The sequence below is a fragment of the Spea bombifrons genome, chromosome 9, assembly GCF_027358695.1.
Source record: "Spea bombifrons isolate aSpeBom1 chromosome 9, aSpeBom1.2.pri, whole genome shotgun sequence".
Classification (NCBI taxonomy): domain Eukaryota; kingdom Metazoa; phylum Chordata; class Amphibia; order Anura; family Pelobatidae; genus Spea; species Spea bombifrons.
Genome location: NC_071095.1, coordinates 26,783,480 through 26,803,217, shown reverse-complemented (window position 1 = coordinate 26,803,217; position 19,738 = coordinate 26,783,480). Strand labels below are relative to the sequence as shown.

Genomic DNA, 19,738 nt, shown 5'->3' with positions numbered 1-19,738 from the left:
AGGTGCCGGCGACACACATTGAGATATTAAAGCTCCTGCCGGGGCAGCGCGGGGATCAGATTGCAATGTGTGTGTGTGTGTGAGCATATGAGCAATATGATCTAACTATGATTACGGAGCAATGAGATACACATGTTCCATCTCACCGCCAGACACGACACGCTATACAATCAGATCGGCAAGTAAATAACCCCTCTATCGCGGGGTTCACCCCTCTGGCACTCAGGAGGGTTAGCCGGCAGCATCACGTTGAGAACACGCACCAGTTACATAAAATGCGATCACCTGGGACGCAGTCCGGTTACAACCTGGTAACAATACTGTGGCACGTGTTTGGAAGCCATGGGATTAATTACTTTATACAACCCCACTCGCGTAACACTCATACGTTTAAAGGGACACTGCAGCTATCTGATGCACTTTAATGCATATGACAGATGAGAGGTCCCTTCAAATCTGCGGTGTCCCCTTCCATCTGCCCCTTTTTACCCCACCCCACAGCTATTTGCCATCCAGGAGATCTGTCCGACTGATCTCCTTGCACAGGTTATACAGATACAGTGCTGGCTTGGTCGGGTGTTGGGGTGAGGGCAGACCCCCGTGCGCATGCGGGATCACGCTCCTGCCACTGATTGACTGCTTCAATCAGTCGATATGGGGCACTGACGCTACAAGAAGGGAATCGAATTGCTTAAGTTCATGCATCGCTTTGCACACGCAAGCACTTAGAAGGTGCTGGTCAGCAACATGTTAAAATCAGACGTGTCCTGGCAAAAAAAAGTATAAAGGTAGAATACTTTCCATACAGATCATATTAATTTATACCAGTATATCATACATATTCCCTCAATGGATTAACTTATACCAATCCTGCTGGGGGGCTGCTCCACTTATCTATCATCCTCTTAGTAAAGTAAAAACTTTGTTACATCTAAGTCTCTGACGCCCAAGAAGCAGCCAACTGAAGTCGCAGTTCTCCGTTTCTGATGCTATTTTAAATTGCGAGTGTGTTATTAAAGCGCACCCTTCTCATTACATGCAACGAGTGGCACTGTTACTGCACTGATAACTTATAGCCTCTAGGTGGCAGTATAATAAAGAAAGCATGATTCTGTTATTGTTTTGTATAGCGCCACCATATTCTGCAGCGCTGTACAATGGATTGCTAGAGCCCCATCAGCCATCTGCTGGTCTTTTATTGCCTCTTCGCGGGGCAGCTCACCTTAGCGGGAACATTACCGCCATCACTCACGTCCTATACTGTGAATTCAACTTACAAGGAGCGGGGGTCCTGAATTTGGTGCCCTGATATCCTAAAGGGGCTCCTACATGTGTTATATCCTCCTCCACCTCCTCTTCATGTGAATAATATAATATCTATCCCCATTGTACAGCGCTGCAGAATATGATGGTGCTATATAAAACAATATTATTATTATGAAATAATTATCAAATAATAGTACTAAAAATTATATAATTATTATGACTATAAATAAATAATAATCTAAATAATACTAATAATTATGAAATAATTGTGATGGTAACTCAAAAGGTACAAACTGGGACCGTTTCTGAAATGCCAACCAATGGCGGCCCTGGCTGAGTTATGTCTGCCAACAGCTTACTTATCACATCAGTCTTCGCTTCCAGAAAGATTTGCCCCACTCATCACCCTTAATATGGTTTTATACATATAGAACGCAGCACATCCAGGCGGTCCCTTTAAAAATCACTTTTTAATACTTTATAATAGCTTTCTGCACACCCCAAGCTTGCCAAAGCCGATCCTACTTCTTCCACCAAACGGCCATTCCACATATCTACTACCTCTTCTGTAAAGTAGAACGTCCTTACATTAAAAAGTTTGGCTGTAGATATTTTCCATAGTATAATAGCAGCCGGTAAAGGGTTACTCTGACGAGCTGCATGATGCCTTCATGGTACTCAAACGAACCATTATTTAGAGCGTAAGCTCTTTGGGGCAGGGACCTCCTTACCTATTGATTTCACTATAACGTCACTTATTATAAGTCCCCTGTAAAATGCATTAAGATAATATTATGCATGTATATGGGGTGCTTAGGGTCCTTCATTTAAATTAAGCGGGTCCCACGCATCATAAATTCGGGAGGGGGGGGTTCAGTTACTCATATTATTACAATTATTACTCTATTTGTTTAATATTATGACTGTTGTTTCTTTAAGTCAAATGTTTATGCGATATGCTACTTGTCATGTCGTAAATACCCATTGTACAGCGCTGCGGAATACGATGGTGATATATAAAACAATAATAAATACTACCAGAAACAAATAAACAATAATATTGTAAAAAAAATAATAATAATATTGTAAAAATAAAAAAAAAAATAATAATAACAATAATAAATAATTGATGCATTCGAACTTTTATTTTTGGGATTCTGCCTCCGTCACCAGCTCTTACTTTTTTTCCTGCTCTTTATTTTAAGTAACCCCCCCCCCCAGTAATGCTCCCCTTTGGCCGCTATATTCTTAGCCAAAGCACAGGTCACGGATGCCGCGCGTTCCTATAGAGGCCTAGGTGCCGGATAACGTTCGCAGTCACAAGTCTGATGTCTAAATTTAGGTCCGTGACCTATAAGAGACTCCTATCAGTTCTCTATGGATGGAGATGACCCACGAACCGAGGGTTCTACCCCAAGGGGGGGGGGCAGGGGGCAATACAGCCAAAAGAAATAAATATTAATAAAGAGTGACATTATGTATTAAGTAAAATCCAGGTTTTCAGAAGCACATGTAGTACGTGCCACGGATCACGTAGCGCCCTTGGGGTTAGTCAGCGGTGCAGGTCGCCCCTCCCAGGGTAAGGACCAGTTTGGTGATGAAATGGCAGTTTTGGCAGTAAGCGGGGTGGGGGTGGGGCTGGGGTGACCCGCTTACTATTGCCTTTTAATTGCGCCATCGTAGAACATCTTCCTATTACCTGCGTGACTGGCCGGTTACCAATAGCTTCTTCCTGTAATGAAGAGCCCATGACTTTCTGCAAATCTACAGACTTTAGAAAAAATATCATTACAGTTTAACCCCTTCTTTACCCTCAAAATATTTTTTTTTCATACTGTTTTCTTAACCACAATTCTATTTAACCACAAATAGAGCTTTCTTTTGAGGCCACTGTTTAATGTTTAGGCCAATATTTACGGCAGTATTAATAGTAGTTTTATGGATGTTAGGGGGCATGAAATGAAACGTCCCCGTTCCAAACTTTAAATGGTCTAATTTTATATCTGAAGCCTTTGTCTCATTTGGGGCCATTTAGCGGCCCACCAGCTCAAATCCCCCCTCGAACAACACGCATTCAGCGGCATCTCCGGGTTACAGAAATACCCCACAGCACACAGAATAGGGCCAGGCGGAAAATAAAGGGTTAAATCAACACACACACACACACACTATACACTGACAAAAGATACACAAGTATTCCAGCCTTCTGCTTTTCCTCGTCTCCATCGCTTTTGTAGGCCACACGTCCCATCATCCGTATCAGCTTGGCTGAGTGTGATGGGAGTTGCAAGCAGGTGCGTGAGAAAAGCAAAAGGCTGGCATTAGCCTATTTGTTTTTAAAAATAATGCAATTTTAGGGTATATTTTCTCATTTTGATTATTTTTATATATTTTTATTTTGTTTTATTTGCAGGCGTGGGGGGGCAACTACAGATCAGCTAGCAACCTGTTGGCACACTTTGTTGACCTTTATTTTTTTTACTTTTTGAAAAATGATTTTAGATTATTATCATTTATTATTATTATTATTATTCACTTTTCTAAGGTTCCTGATTGGTCTGTTACCGATCAGGCGCGCTCGTTATACATGAATGGAGCATCGCCTTCATGGAGAACTGAACGCATCCAATTATAAAGGAGCACAAATGCGCAAGGCTTCCGGCACTGGGAGGGTTAACGGCAGCTCCCGAGAACACCGCTGGATAACTTTTTTTAAAAATGATTTGTATTTTTTTTTTATATTATTTTTTCACTTTACGGCATGGAAGGTCTTAAGGGGTTAAAACACAGTTAACTTTAAAATGGTATCTAGCTGGAAGCTGGCGATCAGCGGCAGGAAAGCGCTCCCACCGGGATCAATAGGCGCGCTATCTAAGCGCGCGGAAGGGGGGTTTGGTCTGACCCCTCCGGGAAGCCTCGCCAGCGCCGGAGCCGACCGGTGGCGAGTATACCCCGCATCCTGCGGGCCAGGAAAGGGGCAACTGCATATGAGGGGGGCATTTGAACATTTAAAGGGACCTCTCGGGCATCATAGGCAATAAAGTGCTTCCAGGCGGCGCGTCCCTTTAAAGAATAAAAGAGCATTCATGGATGATTCAGAAATTAGCCAAGACACAGAGCATTACAGAACACGATAAACCCGAACGCGGTCATCTATCCGCAGTACTCATCAGCAGCATGCGCGGAACGTATCCAGGATCTCCACCACCCCACCGAATTAATAGCATTACCCCATTGGGGGCGGGGGATTACTAGATCCTTTCATCCGATTGGCTGGCCAGAGCCAGCCTTTTTTTTTTTTTTTTAAAGACCACCTGGGGAGGAAAAAGAAAAAAGTGCAGTTGTGATTCTGCAATCTCATGATAAGACTTTGGGAGCTAGAGGGAGCAGAGGGACCGAAAAAAAAAAAAACCTTCCACGCTCTCGCTCAGTGCTTGGTCAGCAGAGAACGGGCAGGAAAATATTCCAGGACATTTATCCTTCACTTGACATCGAGACCGCAGCGGATATGTCTCTCCGCAGCACCTGCCGGCTCCGTGCCACGCTGCAACTCTCTATCCTCATCCTGAGCCTTCAGCAGACTGCCGTCCGAGGTAACTTCAACCCTTTTCATGTATTATAAAGAAGGTTCGAGACACTCGGCATCGGTGGATGCTTTTATTTTGAAGATCAATATTGATCGCTCATGGCTGCGTGCGCCGTTTGCTTTACTGAGAGGGTGGTGGATAAATGGAACAGCCTCCTGGCAGAAGTGGTAGAGGTTAATACAGTGAAGGAATTTAAACATGCATGGGATAGACATACAGCTCCCGAATCTAAGACGAGACCGGGGACTAGATGGGCCGATTGGGTCTGAATAAGGGAGAAATATTCACACGGTTCATCTAATATAAATTGTATATAGTAATAATTTATATATATAAATATAATGTATTTTTAAAAAAATAAATATTAAATATAGACAAGCAAGTTAGCACAAACACCCTGTGTATCACAGCATTACAAAACATAAGAATTTTATTAAATAAAAAAAATATTTAGAACAGATTTTTTTATAAATTAGACATTTGTTTTTTTTTCGTTTTTTTTTATTACCAAATAAAACATAACTTGGTTAATTTTTGCTATTGTATAAAATTACTGTACTGATTACTCTGCAAAATGAGGTCAGAAACATACTTTTTTGGAGCTAAGAATTATAATCCTATCTATCCCAAAGAGCCCGAAAGACCCCCTTTATGTTTCTCAAACAGCCCTGGGGAGGGGGGGGGGGCAGCCAGGGCTAAATCCCACCAAATCTCTTTCATGGATAAAGTTCTATCCTACATGATCCCCCCAAAAATGCAATTAACAAGAGGATGTTTTAAATACCCCCCCCCTTAACATTAATATCTTCTTGGTTGGTTGCTCATTATTTTAACTCTAAGAAACCTAAAAAAATAATAGAATGATTCCAAGAACTTCTCCAACCGATTTCCTCGGGGCTCACGGCACGTATTAAAGGACACAGACATACTTCCAGATCAAACACGGATATATCAATAGCTCTATATCAACACTGATCAGAATATCTAGAGTGTAAGCTTATTTGAGCAGGGAATTATTATACCGCGTCCTGTCTGCCCATTGTACAGCGCTACGGAATATGACGGCGCTATATAAAACAATAAATAATAAAAATAATCCCTGATGACCTGTGTGCATGAATATATATTTAATTATTCACACGCCGTCTCAGTGTTCGCATGCCGGGAATATTTTCCTAGCACGCGGATTGCAGAAAGTTTTTTGTTTTTTTTTAATATAAAAAACATGGATTTTCTCTCAATTAATTTATTGTATACTCTGATATATGTGCTTCGAAGCGATCCGGCCCGTCAAGTCTGCATGCTGGCCTCGTCTTAGATTCAGGGGCCGTATGCCTATCCCTCGCGTGTTCAAGTCCCCCTCGCTGTATTACCCTCTACCACTTCTGCTGGGAGGCTGTTCCACTTATGTAGCACCCTCCCAGTAAAATCCCTTTAGGTATTTAAATGTTTCTATGATGAAATATAATGGGGAAATCAGATTTTTATCGCAAATAATGCATATTTTTATTTATATTTATCCACTAATTGCAACTCTAGAAGTAAAGAAGCGTTATAAAGTCCTGAAAGCCTATTTCTTTTAATTTTCCTGAGATCGGCGCATGCACATTTTCCCAGGAGAAGCAGAAAAGCTTAGAATGATTTTCCTTTTTAGCCGCCGTGTTGGGATCTTACACATAAATCCGCGTCCTGGTTTGGGTATTAAAGCCTCGGTTATCCTTTGTACGGTAATTAGGAGGAAGTTGCTCACTTTTTGAACAAAAACAGGGACACAAAAGCAACCGAGGGGCAAAGTTCCAAATTTGTGGCAATCACCATGGAAACTAAAGGAATGCTCTACATTCAGCTGTTTTACTCCAGAATCACTCTTTAGAAGTAGAACTTCTCGGATCCGGAGGGATCAGCGGTGGGAACGATCTGCCTTTCGTGATAGAAGATGGATTTAAAGAAATAAAAAAAATATATATTTGTTTATAATAAATTGTTTAGAAATATGTAGAATTATAAATTAAATTATAAATAGTTTATAAAAATTATAGAAATTATTATTTATAAGTAGAATTATAAATTTTTTATAAATATGTAGAATGATTTATAACAATGCAGAATTATTATAAACTGTTTATATATATATAGTATATATATATATTGTTTTCTGTAATAGTTTTGTTACTTTCACCAATATTGTGACCTCCGTGTAGTTGTTGAGTCTCTATTTTGAAGTGGTTTTGGTAAAATGCCAACGGTAACTGAAGAAAGGGTAAATGCGGGATGACCTTCACACGGTGCTCCGTCTAATCGCTCGGATAAGGTTAGGCGTTTTCACGCTCCGGTCCGCCGGGTCCCGTGAGAATGGTATGGAGAAAGTATGGGGAGAGTATGAGTTGACCCCCCCTCCTCGGAAAACACTTTAAAAGTAGAGTTGTGTCCCGGCTCTTGTATTTCACTTTACATTATGAAGGGCCGATCGCAGTGAGCTTCTGCTGCAGGAAGAGCTTGACTAGCCCTGTATAAGTTATACTTAAATCTCCTCGCCCATTGAACTATACATTAGACAGGGCCAGCTCAACCCTTCTTGCGTTGGCCCTGTCTAACGAATTGGCTTAGGTGAAACCGCAGCTCTCCTGCAAACTCTCCCTTTAGTAAATAAACCCCAGAGTCTTTCTAGATGGATCAGGCCCTGTCTGGCAAACCATTCTCCGTTGAAACCCAATGCGGGGGTTTGTTCACCGGAATGTACCCGGTCACTACATTAAAAGGTATATTGGCCCAATGCATGGTGCCACTGTGTTATTAGGATAAAATGAATAGAAAATCACAGTGTTACCACTTTAAAGGCTTCATCCTAACATCTACCACCTCTGCTGGAAGTCTGTTCCACCTACCCACCACCCTATCACTTCTTGCATTTCATCTGAGACTCTTGTACAGGAAATAGAACTCTTTGGTAGTTGCCGATGTGGTTGTGAGGACATCCGTGGCAATACTCCTACTTCGGAAATGACCCAGAAACACTCGCTTCTTATATGTTGCAACCATTGTCTGCATGCCTATCCTAAAAGAATTTTCCTATGGCGTGTTTGGAAGTAGTCATACCCGCCTCCTCGTGGATTTCATAACTAAACCACAATATTTCATTAATAATGTAATCATGATGTCATTTTCTGTCTTTCAGGTTCTTCCTGGACCTACACAGGTAAGATTATTAGTTTTTAACGTATGGATTCAGTCGCTCCCCAAACCCCTGATGCCCCTCTTTCTCCTCCCCTGATATCCCCTCTTTTCTAGGAGCTGAGAATGTTTGCTGGATATGAGGGTATCGCAGGGTTCTACAGCCCTAAAAGCCCCGATAATGTATATAGAAACAGCAGGAAACGGCTTTAGAAATTAAACAGGGTACATAAAATGTACTACTATTTAATCATTCTAAATCCCCACCCCAGCCACGCCTCTACCCACACCCCAGCCACGCCTCTACCCACACCCCCTTAAATAATTTTTTGGCCATTTAAATTGTTGGAATGTTCATTAATTAAAAAATTCCTATGTTGTAACATTTAATGACGTTTGTCTAATGCCAATCCCAGTTTTAAGCTGTTTGTATGTTATATGTCGTAGACGGTATTCTAGTTTTAGTAATTAGACAGTTGCCCCCGGTGGGATCATCTGTTCCCCAAAAAGCTGTCGGCTTGTCCCGGCCTTACATACGCCGGCAGCTGGGTGAGATGCCGACGGGCCATGTGCCGTATTCTTGCTTTCGCCTAAATATAGGTATCCTTTGGGGAGGTTAGTCGCTGAATATTTTGCAGGTCGCCCCCACAGCTGATGGTTCAAATGGTTCGGTGTTTGTGAGCCAATTATACCCCTGTATAGAGCTTTTTGTCTATTCTTTTTAGAAAGGTCAGAGGTGGGGTAAATGCATTGAAGGAAAGGGGGGGTCTATTTAACTCAGGAAATTAACATAGCAAAAGAAGAACCTTTCATTTAAATGCAAATAGTCCCCATTTACTCAGATTTACCCCCCACAAGCGCGAGTGTTTTACTTCACACTTCAAGAGTCAGGGGGTGATTAGGATCCCGAGCACGTCCATACAATGGTGTTATTCACCAATCTTTTGACGGGTATTCTCAAAGTGTTAGCAGCTGTTTCGGAATTTAGTCCGTCGGTAGTGGTTTGTTATAGAAGAACCATTTTGGGAAGGAAAAAAATAAAAAACACTCAGTAGATCAGCATTATCGGGAGACAATCTATAGGACTTGAGGATGTCCAGTAGGTTTACGTGTCTTGTATTCTGATGCATTATACAAGGCACTGGACATGCACACTCCTTCCCTGGAGGAGACCCTACAATCTGGGGCACGGTAGCCGTTACGACACGCCTCGTATATGTAATATTGTATCTAAAATTGGGATTTTTTTTTCTGCCACACCAAGATTGTCATGTCTACATTTTCTACACCAGGACACGGAGGCCAAGAGCATTGGGAGGAGACGTTCCCAGACTGCGGGGGGACGGCACAATCCCCCATCAACATCCAGACGGCCAATGTTTCATACGACCGGTCCCTGCCCCCCATAGAGCCCGAGGGATACAACGCCATTGGAAGTGGACCATTCACCTTGAGAAATAACGGACACACAGGTAGCATTTCTTAGAAGGGGGGGCGACAGTTCCTCTTCGACACTCCAATAGTACAACGTAAATTAAAGGCGGGTTCTCCTTAAATTGTCTACTAAGTCCGCCGTCACCCTATGTACACAACTGGCTTAATTCTACGTCCTGTCGAATACAATCTCCGGGTGTTAAATTCCAATTTCCATCCAAATCAATTGTCTTAAATACCTTCTTTTACAATGAGCATCAGGGGCCTTAAAAGATGCAGATCAGCTCCCGTATAAACAGCCTCTCTCTCATAGAGACCCCCACATTGTTTGCCTTTATAGCAGTTCAACCATTTCCTGAATACACCTTGGACAAATCATTATTGTTTCCAGATTAGAATAAATGATAAGACATTTGCGTTAACATCCAGAAGACAATGGCTTATCCCCCCCCTAAACTTATATTATACCTTTATTTACAAAGGCTCTTGTTATCATGTTTATCTAGGCTTCCCCTGATACCATGGACATATACAAAGCTTTTAAACGGTACACTTTACGGCAGGGAAGGTCTGGTACCTTCTGGCCCCATCAGCCCCTTTCCCCCACCCCATACGCACTGGCACACACATTTACATAAACTTACACACTCACGCTAACACACATACACATACTTACTCATATACATTCATGCTAACACGCATACACATACTTACTCATATACATTCATGCTAACACACATACTTACTCATATACACTCATGCTAACACACATACTTACTCATATACACTCACGCTAACACATACACATACTTACTCATATACACTCACGCTAACACATACACATACTTACTCATATACATTCATGCTAACACGCATACACATACTTACTCATATGCATTCATGCTAACACACATACTTACTCATATACACTCACGCTAACACACATACTTACTCATATACACTCACGCTAACACACATACTTACTCATATACACTCACCCTAACACACATACTTACTCATATACACTCACGCTAACACACATACTTACTCATATACACTCACGCTAACACACATACTTACTCATATACATTCATGCTAACACACCCTCTCTCTCTCTCACACACACTTGCACATAAACATTCATATTAACACACACACTTATACCATACATTCTCATTCATATGTGACTAAAGGGGTAAATTAAAGGGGTAGATTTGAAGCGTTATATTGTAGGATCCCAGCTTGGCATATTCAAAGAATAGCACATCATTCTCTCTTTATTCCTACTTCACCCCCCCCCCTATAATTTAACTGTCCTGCCCCTTTTATCCCCTCCACAAAGCCGAGTTGCTTTCCCAGAATATAAATGAAGACCACCATGTGTCATTCAGAGATGCTGGATAAAAGGATATATTTGGTACACCCCCCTCCCCCCCAAGATTGCCAGGGCCCCCCACGGGCTCCTCTCCACCCCGTCAATGGACAATTGCTTTATGTTTAGAACAATCGGCCGGATTTAAAGGGAACAATTCACCAGAGTGCGAAGCCGGCACGTTAACGGGAAGTTCCAGCTCCCCAACCTCTGCTAATAATAATAAATAAATAATATAATGATAATATAATAATAATATAATATCACAGAATTCCGCGATCTGGTTGCAAGTCATTTGTGAAGAGTAACAGAGTAGCCTCGACGTGAAGAGCGTCTCCGCTTTCTGATGACTCAACACAGGAGCACGAGCAAAGGAATCCGCTTAGTCTGCAAGGTCGTGCGTAGAGCACGCTTTTACATTACGGTTATTTATATAGCGCCAGCAGAGGCCGTGGCGCTGTGACAATAAGAGGCAGAAAAAAAACGAGTTAAAAATCGCACGCATTTACATTATACAAAGGAAAAGAGGACCTTGCGAAAGGAAGAGTTACCTTCTTAAATGGTGCCGCGCCACTTAGACAGATATTCATCGAGCTCTGTAGCAATAAACAGAACGCGGAATTCCCATTTATATTAATATAGAGCCGGCTGTGGCTAAAATAGAATCCCATCACCCGAGGCTGAGAGTACTGAGAGTTAACTCACGGTGGGGGGGGATCAACAACAATCAACAACTTCACAATAGATGCAGATCTAGAGAACATTAAGTTATAGTTCTATTCCACCTGAAGAAAAGACCTCTGAGGTCCCTAAAGCTTTTGTAAGGTTACATACTTTACTTTGGCAACCATTTGCCCTCGGACTAAAACGGCTATATCCATTTTTCATATTAGGCTTAATAGTGCATAGTTCACACTATTTAGTAAATAAAGCCCTCCAAAAGGGTCAGTTGCTTCTGGGCTACGAAGTGCAGACATAGACAGGGTACGGCTACCCGTCGCTCTTGGCAGATACAGGGGTACAAACTCAGCATGCGCAACAATAACTCGCAGACATGGATTTATAATCACAAGGCGCTAGTACTGGATTCCAGCCAAAGCACAAACTCTTACCTGCCGTGCCACACCGTGCTGTGCCATGCCGTGCCATGCCATGCTGGGATAAATCCAGAGCATTACCGGGACCGTAACATGTCTGCGCAGCCAGAGTAAAGGAATAACGAGCAGGTGCCTGCTTCCCACACCTCACCCAATTAACCCCTTCATTAGGGAGCTTAGAACAAAAAGCAGGGATGGAGTTTTAACCGCTAACCAAAATACCAAAACAACATCATTACATACTACTACTAATAATGCTAATAATAATAATATCTACTACTACTAATAATAATTACCACTACTAATAATAATAATAACAGTAATAACAAAATACTAATAATAACAATAATAGTAATACTACTACTACTACTAATAATAATGCTAATAATAATAATAATATCTACTACTACTAATTACTAATAATAACAATAACAGTAATACCAAAATAACAACAATAACAATAGAAATACTACTACTACTACTACTACTACTACTAATTACTAATAATAACAATACCAGTAATACCAAAATAACAACAATAACAATAGAAATACTGGTACTACTACTAATGCTAATAATAACAGTAATACCAAAATATTAACAATAATAATAATAGAATAATAATATGAATACTACTACAAACAACAAAGCCAACAATAACAGTAATAATAGCAATAATAATAATAAGAAGATCAGTAATAATAATATCAACAATAATACTACTACTACTAACAGTAATAATAATAATAGTGATAGTAATAATTATTATTATTATTGTTATTATACATAACAAATGCAAGCCAGACCCACTTTTATAAATCAGATCTGTCCCTTTTCCCAAATCCTGTGTATTCCTTTTATATACATCAAACCCACGACAAATATATATATTAAAAACCCACCTTACTTGCAAACCATGGGAGCAGCCATCTAAACCCCCCGGTCTCGGGATCTGCATTGCTTATTCCTCCTCGTTAAGTTGCTGATTGCTGTTGATTGGTTCAGGCATTAGCTATAGGTGCTTTTAACACATGATTTTAGTTGTGATGAAAGCTGTGCCCCCCTCCGCACTTTCTCTGATTAAATATATCATTTTATGTATATCCTGGAGAAAAGACAGAAAGGGATCATGGAAAAAGGGAGTCTGGAAGTCGGGGTATTGTCATCACCGAACGCAACGGCAACCTGCTTTCCGGGATTTTATTACAGGATGAGGGTGGGGAGGGTCACGGGAAAGTTAACTCAAAAATGTGTATTAATAAAAAAGCTCCCGTTAAATTTTGGAGAAGAGCGGTTGTTTTTGGAAAAAGAGGAGACGGATGACAGAGCTGTGTTGGCTTTCGTCCTCGTAAAGAGAGGGGACAGGAACAAGGCCAAGGGACGAGATGCTGCAATAGGGACAGGAGTAGCCTCATCGACAGGAAGTCCAACAAGCGAGGGGGAATAAAGAGAGGGTGGGCATGGGGAGCAGTGGAGAAGGGTAAAGAAAGGGGGGCATTAACAGGAGGAATGAGGAAACCGAGAAAGATGAAAAATAGCCAACAGTGATCGTCTGAGAAGAGGTTAGGATATTGAAGAACGGAGGAATAAGGGGGCATTAGATAAAAGGTATGGAGGTTTGGAGCGATGCCATGGGGGGCAGAGGTGGGTAGAGGAGAGTGAAAGAGAATTGTGAGAGGTGAGGGGGGTATACACAAGGGGGGAATAGTGATGAGAGGGAAAAGGGGTGATGAAGATAGGAGAAGAGTACAAGGAGAAGCGAACGTAAGTGCTGAAAAATGTATGATGGAAAGAAGGAGAAAACCTGGAAAAAAGTGAAGGAATTTGGCGGTCCGGGAATGGGTTAAACTCATGACCCCCTGTGGACTTACTGTACTTACACAGCCGAGCTAATATCTGCTCTGATAAATCAGACTAATTAGCGCTAATAAAACAAAATCCGTAAGCAAAATGAAAATAAAATCCCTTGGCTTTGCACATTCCAGAGGGGGCAACGAGGCAGAAGATTGTCAGACAGTCCCGTGGCTAGCGGTGGGGTCAGCGTCACCCCGGGACGCGGTCCTACACCCCCCTCCGGCTCTGAAACTCATTTCTGAAATCATTTGACCTCCACCGACGAGACTCCCCTTTACTTTACAACTTGGCAAACCTCTGCAGGGAGAACGGACTGCGTAGCATTAGTAACGCGTTGGATCTTCTGCCAGGATCCCGTTAGCTTATTATATAAATGTCATCATGTAATAATTCAGCTTTTTTTTCTTTCGTACAGCTTCTGTTTTTACTGTCAGTAGTTTAGCGTTTATTTTCTTATAAAGATGGTGGCAGAAGTGGGATTTCTGCTATCTTCTATTAAAACACTACGCCGTGTGTTCTATTCCAGTTGTGATGAGTCTCTCCCCATCGATGCGTCTCAGAGGTCTGCCCAATAACTTCACCGCTGTCCAGCTCCACTTGCACTGGGGTAGCCCATCTGATTCCAGAGGCTCTGAGCACCGGATAGACGGCGAAGCATTTCCCGCCGAGGTAAACCTTTGACATTTTACACCGTGCTCGCAAATTATTTCAGCACGTGACCTTTCCACCTTCTGTCTTCCTGTTCTTCTCACTCATCATCGCCTATTTCTAGTCTACTTTCTCATGCTCTTATCATCTGTTTGGCTCGTAAACACCTTGAGGTTGCAGCGTGGCGGATACAAAGAAATCCATGTGTCCGTCCATAAGAGATGACAAACAGATACCCTGTAGTACTTCCCGCACGGATTATTAATGCTCCTGCGCAACCTGCCCTGTGCCACCTAATAGCCCCAGTGAGGTATTAGGAGCATGTCTAGATTCTGTTGGGCTCCATAATCTCCTCTAGACTTTCTTTATTGACATTTTTAAACAGCCCTGGTTTAAAGAACCCCCCGTATGTTTAGGAATTAGAAAAGAATCATTCTGTTTGGCCGAGGGGTATGCGGGGTTCCACTTACGCCCCATCTCACTATAGAGGCAAAGTCGGGTGGGGATATCTGTCTTTTTTTAATATTTTGTAACCCGATAGGTTTTAGTTTTGGGATTACAGGAGCGGCTGATTCCTCACGCTGGCCATAGGAATGCGCTTACAACTCCGTAGCCAGCGGCCCCATACGGCTCAAAGCTAGGAAAGAAAACAAAGACGCTTTAATAACTCAGCTAGCCGAGTCAGCAAAAAACTGAAATCCTCCACCAGTCCACGGGCAGAACTTCGCACAATAAGCATGAGATCATAGTGATGACTGTAATATCCGGAATCGGTGGGACCCCTGGTAAAGTGCGGATAAAATGATGGCACAGAGTCTCCTTCCATCGTAAGCTCCTTGGAACCATCATCATATTAAACCAGGAGAATGTTGGAACACGTTCTCCCGTTTTAAGGTCCTTGGCACATGGCCAACCTTTAATGGAGCTTCCAAAGTATACTAGACTAATATGCTACTGGGCAGCAGGATCCTTGGGACAAAGTTCATGCCATACTTCTAGACCTTTGACCCTATTCTATAGTCTCCTCTAATTCCAGGAGATGCTGAGAACATTGGTTGTCCCTTAAGCTCGGTACTTTCTTTTGTTTATCAGATGCATATCGTCCATTATAATTCGGACAGATACGCTGACATCGGAGAGGCAAAAAACAAGCCAGACGGATTGGCTGTCCTCGGGATCTTCATGGAGGTGAGGCTCGTACAAGTTTCTAAGGACGAGTCGCCGCGTTGAACATAGTCCATGAAAGCAAAATGGTTCAGTAAAAATCAGTCCTATCGTAGTACAGTCAAGTAATATCATCGAAGTGTACCGTGACATTGTAACGATACGAAGGGGAGTTCAGAAGTAAACGGTCATCTCAGAGCTCTAGTGGACATGATTCCTGCAGTTGGACAGATCTTCTCTCCTGCATGGCAGGATTAGAGAAGGTTCCAAAAACGATCTCCTGTTGTATGGACTCCACATTGTGGAGAGCAGACATGACGAACGTCTCCTGAATTAATATCAGAACCTAGACATGAGTGGAAGGACCCCCCAGTCCTATGTATCCTGGTTCTAAGCCCAGCTTGAGTGAAGGTGAAGAAGGGGGTCCCGTCATCTTCTTTTCACCCCCATAGCAGCGATAGGCGCAGAGGTTCATTTAAATTGAAATTCCTGCTGTTGTTTTGGAAGCACTGATCCGATACACCTTGTTTTTTTGTCCCCGGGTGGTGCAGGTCGGAGCCGCGGATAATCCAGCGTATGGGAACATTTTCAGCTATCTGGAGAATGTCAGTTACGCAGGTATGAAAACAATACAAAGGGGGCTATTTGGCACTTTTGCTCTTTACACACGTTGAGTAATAAGAAATAAAGCCTCGATCCTTAATGGGATGTCTATCTTGGGGTTAATCCCCCTTAATTCCAGCGGGCAGATGTGTATTGAGTCCAGCGGAGTAGTTTGAGAAGTAAAAGCGTTCTTAATCTCGCTGTGTTGGATTTTGGTCTCATTTATTTTTTTGCCCCCCCACCCAATAACCAAAGACCCTTCCTATAGAATCTTGTGTTCCCGTTGTTCACAGATCAGAGCGTGACGGTTCCAGCTTTCGACGTTGGCCAGCTGCTCCCTGACCATTTGGATCAGTATTTCCGGTACAGGGGGTCCCTAACTACCCCACCCTGTCATCAAAGCGTGCTGTGGACAGTCTTCCACCACAAAGCCCAAATATCAGTGTCCCAGGTGAGCAGAATCATTATATTTTTTTAGAAAATTAAGGTTTTTATGGGTTTAAATAGCCATCCCCCCCCGAGATATGCTGCCACTGTCCCCCCCCCCGAGATATGCTGCCACTGTCCTCCTCCCCTCCCGAGATATGCTGCCACTCTGCCCCCCCCCCCGACTTACCAGAGCAGACTCCCGGGTGTCTTGCGGGGCCGGCGGGGGACATCTACGCAATACGCGTATACAACTTCCGGTGCCGGCACTCAGCGGAAGTGCCGGCACCGGAAGTTGTATACGCGTGTTGCGTAGATGTGCTTTAACAATCTCCCTTGCCGGGACTCCCCCTGTGGGAATTCCCGGCAAGGAAGATTGTTAAAGCACATTGTGCAGACCTGCCGGCAGCAGAGGCTGTTTACCTGCATCGCCGCTGCCTGTGACCGTCCGCACGATGCGCTTAGACAACCTCCCGTGCCGGCACCACCCCCCGTGGAAAGTGCTGGCAGGGGAGGCTGTCTGAGCGTATCAGACAGTAGGATACAGGTCCCCTGCACCGCTGCGGGGGATCTGTATCCTAACCCTGCTGCCTGCTAGACCCCGAATATAGGCCGCACCCCCACTTTAAAGACTTAAAGTTGGGGAAAAAAGTGCGGCCTATATTCGAGCCAATACGGTATTATTTTAAAACAAAATATGAGGATCTTTTTTTTTTTTTCCTCTTCTGTTTGCAGCTGGAGAAGCTACAGACAGTTATCTTTTCCACCAAGACGAGCATCCCTCCTATACGACTACAGAACAACGTGCGCGACCCTCAGCCTCTGAACCAGAGAACTGTATATTCCTCGTGTTTCGTAGGTAAAAGACATTAATAAATTGCCTCCAATCTCTCGTTTTACGGAATTCTGTTAAATCGGATTGCTGAAAGTTTGTGGCACCTTTAAGACGACCGGTTTTGGTAATATTAACACAATGGCATATTTTTATATATATTTTTTAAATCTCGTCTCTGTTTTTAAGGCACTTCTGATCTTTTTTTTTTTTTTTTTTTTTACAGCTCCGCCAGGATCCTTCTCTACAGGTACCGTGTGTCGATCCGTCTGTCTCTTTCACTTTGATTAATCGCTCGGACGCTCGGGCCGTTAGATGTTTTACTTGGACGCAGAGTCACATTCCGATGATTGTAGAGCATTTACTAAGAACAGCGTGTGATGTTAGGAGTCCTGGATTATGTTTCGGCTTAACGTACAAAGCACGAGAACTAAAATATTGTTAAAATAAATGAACAGAGGACAGGACGGAGGATTCAGGATTCTATTAAAACTAACCTTTTTTCTCTCCCTACCAGCTAAAATTCTCGCCATTGTTTTTGGGACCTTCTTGGGAATATTGGGCATCTTCTGCATCATTCACTTCCTCTATAAGAATCACAGGTACGGCAGCTACAGTATGATTATGAAGGTTACCAAGTTCATTAACGGTTTGCCTAGGTGGAACAGCACCTTTAACCGCGTACTTCCGGCTATTAATAACACCATTTTTCCATATGGCGATTGTTCCATCCTTATTCTAGCGTGGCTCTTGTGTCACCATGCTGGTCAGCGCAGAAGTCTATTCACTTGTGTCCAGCTGCAACCAGATCACTCACATCGAGAGACCGGTGACGTTAAACTTGCTCCCATCCCAGGATTACTTTCATTAATGTGCAGTCAAACGCAACGTTCTTCAGCACTGAGCATTTTCTTAACGTTAGGATGCAGAAGACTTGGTGGAGCTGGACCCCGTTGTATAGTATGAAGTTTAGCAGCTCCACAAGACAGTCCACAATGTTGTAGGATGTATTTTTTCCCCCCGACAGGACCGTTGAGTAATAACTTAATTTTTGGTTGGGTGTTCCAACAGGAAAAGCAAGATGGAAGTCACTGGAAAACCAGAAAACGTTGTCGTCAAATCTCCCTCCCAGCCAGCTGAGCAGGTAGAGGTGAAATCCTTCCACCCATAGCCATCAGATGCAGAGGCTTTCAACCTTCTGAATACCATGATATTGCTGCTTTCATGAACTGACCTCCGGAACTCTGCCACACAACCACACACAGAAGTCTGTCATGACTGCCGCTGCGTCTACGGGCCGGGCAGAGTAACTTAAGTACCCTCTCAGGTGTGGTTGTAGCAGATGTCTTGTTGTGTTTAACCCTAAACCATGCCACCGGCCGCCGAAATACACCGGGTTACAATCTACAAACTCCATAGACACAAACGTAAAAAATCCCTTTGCAGCCGTACAGCAGAATCCTACCAACCATATTGCAAAGACTAAAGGTAAGGGGTTAAAAAGGTGCTTCTAAAATCCAAAGGAGAACAGAATTCAATGTCTGGAAGTGGGAGAAACGCAAAACCCAACTCCATGTTATATGCGACACGGTGCCCTGGATCTTTGGTGCCCCAAACATTCACCGATAATATTTGGAAGCACCTGAGCGGTTCTTCTACATCTATGTTGGGTCCTGGAGCCTATTCCTCCCCGCTGTTTGGGAATAGAAGACATACTGGTTTACCCAACGGTTCTGCTTTCTGGTGATGGCTGCCGCCAACTAAAAAGACAGGAAAACGTAAACCCTCTAGACGTTTCATGCCCCAGAAATATGAAGAACATCTAGTGGTCCCCCTTTCCCAACCGCTTCAGCAATACAGTATCTGCATCACAAAGTGCCTTCCACTTCTGCGGAGCACAAAAAGAACATGAAAAAATATATGGATTTCTGTATATTTTACCCCAAATACACACTGACCCATGTTCAGCTGTGAGCTACAAGCAGAATATCATAAATTAGTTGGACTAGCAAGCCCTGTCATCACCAAAAGTTAAGTTTAAGCCTCCCCTTGAGCAGGATCGGGTATATACTGCTGTAAGAAGCTCTATGGCCCCGCCAAGGACCTTTTATACCGAAATACCCAAATGATATGCCATATTGTGTATATGTCGCGATTATTTCATGCTTGTGTAGCATTTGGTACTGGATGGTTTTTATGATGTGTGTTTTTTTATCAGTATGTAATAAATTCTCTGCAATGTGTATTTTAATTCCATAAACACCACGTTTCTGTTTGCTTAGTT

The 19,738-nt window shown here is 42.8% G+C and overlaps 1 protein-coding gene across 1 annotated transcript; it reads left to right on the top strand.

The window, feature by feature from the left end:
* The first annotated feature begins 4,675 nt into the window (after window positions 1-4,675).
* LOC128505357 (carbonic anhydrase 14-like) lies at window positions 4,676-19,714 on the top strand. Its single transcript, XM_053475725.1, has 11 exons — window positions 4,676-4,859; window positions 8,029-8,049; window positions 9,317-9,496; window positions 14,308-14,450; window positions 15,522-15,617; window positions 16,145-16,211; window positions 16,490-16,647; window positions 17,358-17,481; window positions 17,681-17,704; window positions 17,972-18,056; window positions 18,526-19,714. The coding sequence occupies exons 1-11, from the start codon at window positions 4,775-4,777 to the stop codon at window positions 18,623-18,625; spliced, it is 1,083 nt and encodes a 360-aa protein (XP_053331700.1). The 5' UTR covers window positions 4,676-4,774; the 3' UTR covers window positions 18,626-19,714.
* Window positions 19,715-19,738: the final 24 nt, after the last annotated feature.